Source organism: Conger conger, chromosome 16 (assembly GCF_963514075.1).
Source record: "Conger conger chromosome 16, fConCon1.1, whole genome shotgun sequence".
NCBI classification, from domain to species: domain Eukaryota; kingdom Metazoa; phylum Chordata; class Actinopteri; order Anguilliformes; family Congridae; genus Conger; species Conger conger.
In genome coordinates, this window is record NC_083775.1 from 10596970 (window position 1) to 10601795 (window position 4826).

At 40.4% G+C, this 4826-nt stretch overlaps 1 protein-coding gene across 1 annotated transcript; it reads left to right on the plus strand.

The window, feature by feature from the left end:
* The first annotated feature begins 462 nt into the window (after nucleotides 1-462).
* Nucleotides 463-4289, plus strand: LOC133113923 (GTPase IMAP family member 9-like). The gene is made up of 3 exons (XM_061223079.1): nucleotides 463-666; nucleotides 2191-2850; nucleotides 2948-4289. The coding sequence occupies exons 2-3, from the start codon at nucleotides 2778-2780 to the stop codon at nucleotides 3937-3939; spliced, it is 1065 nt and encodes a 354-aa protein (XP_061079063.1). The 5' UTR covers nucleotides 463-666; nucleotides 2191-2777; the 3' UTR covers nucleotides 3940-4289.
* Nucleotides 4290-4826: the final 537 nt, after the last annotated feature.

The window sequence follows — 4826 nt, forward strand, 5'->3', positions numbered from 1 at the left end:
AATAATAATAATAATAATAATAACAAATAATTTGGCCCTGGTCCTTATCTTTGTTGTACGGGTAGCAATTGAAATTGTACTTCCCTCTAGGGTCTTTCAGCGCACTTATCCCTGGTTATAGGTATGCACTTTGCACTTTGTTGTACGTCGCTCTGGATAAGAGCTACTAATTATTATTATTAACAATATAATAATCATAATTTTGGCTTGCAGATTATTATTATTATTATTATTGTTGTTGTTGTTGTTGTTGTTGTTGTTGTTGTTGTTGTTATTATTATTATTAATAATAATAATAACAATAATAATAATATGCATTATAACGATATGATGCCTTTCCCTTCTACAGAGCAAGCAACACTGCAGAATCACTGCAGGTGGATGGGAGTGTTTTGACCATTGAACTCAATGGTGTTGACAGCAGCCTTGACTTTCGCTTTGAAAACGAAACTGTAGGCTACGCAGTGTGAACGTGATGCGTTTGGTCGCATAAAATTTACTGCTTCTTTATATGAACATTATATCGCAAAATAGAGAAGTTTCATTGTAACGCGACCAATTTTATTTCAATTTCGTTTATTTACAATGGTTTACATGTTTGTTTTTTTTGTAACATCTCATTTTTTGAAGTAAGCAGAAATCATAAAATGGCTACGTCTTTGTCGGGTGAGTTTTACGACTGTTAAACGATTCATTTCCTAGTTTGTTAAGTGACGCATTTCTGTTTAAATTGCAACTGTGTTTAAGTTGTGTTTCAGTTATGTTTTGCGTAAAGTCCGGTTTTATGCAATTCGGTAGCTAATTTTCAAATTAATTTGTTTTTCATGAAATAACTGTTTGTCACCGAGGCCTGTCTTTTCTAAAGAGTGGCCTGACGTCAGTTATTTGGGTACAAAGCTCTATCCAATTAAAATAAATGCTTAATCGATATCTAGAGATTCCAGACCAAATGCATTATTCCATTCCTCACATAAATTCGTCGGTCCCTTTATTAGGTACGCATCTAGTTGCAGGTATGACGCCACTTTTCCCTCCTTCCCCCCTTTCGCAGATTCAACAAGGTACTGGAAATATTCATTATGGAATTTGGTCCATGCTAACTCGATAGCACCATGCCGTTCCTGCAGATACTTTGGCCACACACTCATGCAAACGTAACCGTTCTACCCCCCAAAGTTGCTCTTTTGGTTTGAGTTGCAACACCATGTCGCATCAGTATAACGGAAGTTCAGGGTTACGCCTTAACTTGATGTTAACCGGTTGCACCGACTGATTTAGATACTATTTAAAATGTACACCTCCTGCCCACTAGATGTAAATTCATTCCTAAAACAGTCGTTGACATAGCGCACTGATTTAAAAGAGGAGGATCAATTCAGCGCGGTTTAAACTAGGAGCGCATTATCCTCGATAGATAACTCCTTTCATTTGTATGATGAGTTTGACGTGCAATCGTTTTCGGCAAGCCGAGATACAAAAAATAACATTCTCTCTCAGTAAAGGAATAAATTACTCCGTAAATTATCAGAGGTTATTATATATTTCCATTGTCACAATCATGTTCTTAGAATCAGATTGAGCTGGTGTGTTTTGAGATATGGTGCATATTATTTGAAGCATTTGTGGCCTTTCTGTTACCTTGAACAACTCTGACCATTCTCCCCTTACCTCTCTGTGTTTTGACCACTGTCGCTCACTGGTTGTTTTGTGTTTATCGCACCATTCTCTGTTAACTCAGGCTCAGGTATTTGGTGTTTTACACCTAAAGCACACCTCATACAACTAATCAAGGGCTTGATTTGTTGTATCATGTGTACTTGAGGCAGAACACATCAAATACCTGGGTCTGGCAGGGTGTGGGAAACACTGATCTAAGAGACTTTGACCGTGGTATGATTGTTGGTCTCTGACATTGTGGTTCCAGCATCTCAGAAACAACCACCCGCCTGGGATACTACGGTGCTCTTCGCCATGTATATTGAGTTGCAGCCACATCGATGGCTGTTTGGAGGAGCAGGCAATTTGCATTAATGAGCTGATGTACCTAATACAGTGGCTGGCTAATGTAGATGACCAATTGATTAACAGCAGCTCATTCAATTAATAAACCAAAAACAAAGCTCTCCAAAATCTGCCTTGGGGAAATATTCATTTGAGACGCTGAAGTCTTTATTTGTGTTTCTCTGTTAGGTGAAGTTCAAGCCTTTTCTCTCACGTCTCCGGTGAGGATTCTGCTGCTTGGGAGGAGCGGGTCTGGGAAGAGTTCATCGGGAAACAGCATTCTGGGCACAAAGCTCTTCAAGACCAAACGCAAAGGCAAACAAGGGACTAAGGGACAAGGCACTAAGGAATGTGAATCCAGTACGGCAGAGACTTCCGGGAGGCAGGTGTGTGTGATTGACACGCCTGACCTGCTAGACCCAGGACTTAGTGATGAAGAGGTCACTCGCAACAGAGAAAACATCATCTCTCTCTCTAAACCTGGCCTCCATGCCTTTCTCCTGGTTATGCCTATTGAGGAAGATACTCTTGCAAATGAGCAGGAGTTGCTGGAGGTGATGAGGCAGATGTTTGGGGAAGGCGCTCTTGCATACACCATTGTGCTCTTCACTCGAGGAGGTGAGCTGGAGGAAGAGAGTATTGAAGATTATATCCAATCACAGGGGGAAGAGTTAAAGCAGCTTGTTCAGGAATGTAAGGGCGGGGTACATGTGCTTGACAACAAAGGCTGTGAAACTAGCAGCCAGGTGTCAGATTAGCTAAATAAGATTGATGCAATGGTGAAAGAAAATGGAGAGAATCTCTGCATTGTCAGAACGAGAAGACACAGCATGGAAGAGCCGATTCATTGTAAGTTAATTTTTTTTTTCTTCTTAAAGATTATTGTGGTCTTTGCTTTTTTGTAACAAGGTCAAAATTGTTATGCTCTTGTTTTGTTGTTATTCAGTTTCAGAAGCAGAAGCAGCCAGAGTATTCTCGGAGGATGCCGGAGACCAACCTTGTGGAAAAGGCGAGGAATTCAGACTGGTGCTTATAGGAAAAACTGGGACTGGAAAGAGTGCTTGTGGGAATACCATTCTTGGTAGAGAAAGATTTAAGTCTGTTTCTGCTTCAAAATCACAAACTGTGCAGTGTAAGAGGAAAGATGGAACTAGGTGTGGTGCAAAAATAGCTGTGGTTGACACCCCGGGGTTGTTTGATACCAAACTGTCCAATGAGCAGGTTATTGGGGAAATTGGGAAATGCATTGGCCTGGCCTCCCCAGGGCCCCATGCTCTCCTTCTGGTGCTAAAGGTAGGGCGCTTCACCGAAGAAGAGAGAAACACAGTTCAGGAGATTAAGAAAATGTTTGGTGACGATGCTGAAAAATATACAATGGTTCTCTTCACACACAAAGAACTACTCAATGGTGAAACTATTGATCAGTACATCGAAGCAGGTGATGATAATCTCAAGAAACTAATTAAAGAATGTGGGGATAGGTACCACTGTTTAGAAAATGGATCACCTGCAAATTACAGCCAGATTAAAGATCTGATGAAAAAAGTACAGAACATGGTGTCTGCCAATGGGGGCAGCTGCTATAGTAATGAGATGTTCCAGGCGGTTGAGGCAGAAATCTGTGAAATTCAGAAGAAGACAATGAAAGGGAAAGTCGAGCAGTTTGGAAAATCAGGTAAACCTGTTACCAAAACAGAGTGGCAAAAGATTTATTCACAGTTATTAGCAGAATCACGAAAAGAGGCAGTGACAATTTTGTTTCGTGACCGACTAATACTGGCAGTTGCAAGGATGCGTAGAAAATTCAGAGTCACCCAGGAGGAAAGGGATGATGCCATGCGGATGGCAGAGGAACAGGGTATATCTGAAAGCAAAGCACTGGATTTGGTTGTTAAAGCCTCATGTCAATTAGCCAAAGATAAGTGCAAGATTCAATAGAATCTTCATAGACATGGCATATCTCTTGGCAATTTCTTCCGTACTGTCATCTGTACTGGTTGGTGAATGTTGTAAATGCTCACCTTTGCTTTCTGACACTTTTGCATACTAAAACACATCCCTCACTTTATGACCTTACAGTAAAATTATTTGACAAAAGTTCTATTCAGAACTAAGAACCATATTGGAGAAAATTGTGTGTACAAAAATGTGATATTGCCAGGAAGAACACAGGAATACAGAGGCCCATTTATAATCATTAAGTATAAGATTTACCCACTGTAGAAAGACTTATATTGTAACAAAAAAGCATGATTAGGCAGGGTTTCTGCTGTTCTAACTGCACCACAAGGCTCCTGGGGGGGGGGGGCATGTATTGGTCAGGGGGGGAAGGCCAGTCTTTGGGAGAATGGAGCATCTGAGAGGTGTGTTGAGTGTGATCTCTTGAAGATCTGATGGAGCTGTCCCTCTAGTTGTTTGATAAGCAAGCATCAAGGTTTTGCATTTGATGCTAAGAAGTATGATAAACTGAATTTGCCTGCAGTAAGAAATTGTATTTCTAGGAGTTGAGTTTCAAAATTCATTTTCAAGGGTGTACCATTTATATAAAGCATTATTATTACTGTTAGCGATATTAGCTCAGTAGGTAAGAGCGCTCGTCTGGAACTTGAAGCGTTGCCTGTTCGATCCCCGGTCTGGATGTATCAAAATGACCAACAAGACTCCCAATAAGCTGGTTGGTGCCTTGCATTGCAGCGTTTTTCAACTTTTTGTTATTTTCTGTTAAATCTGTGAATGTATTATGTGTAATTACATGTTTAATTGTCATTGCTTAAGTTTCCTTAGCTTCCATTATTTAAAAAAACGTGTGGTCGGCCGCGCCCTCT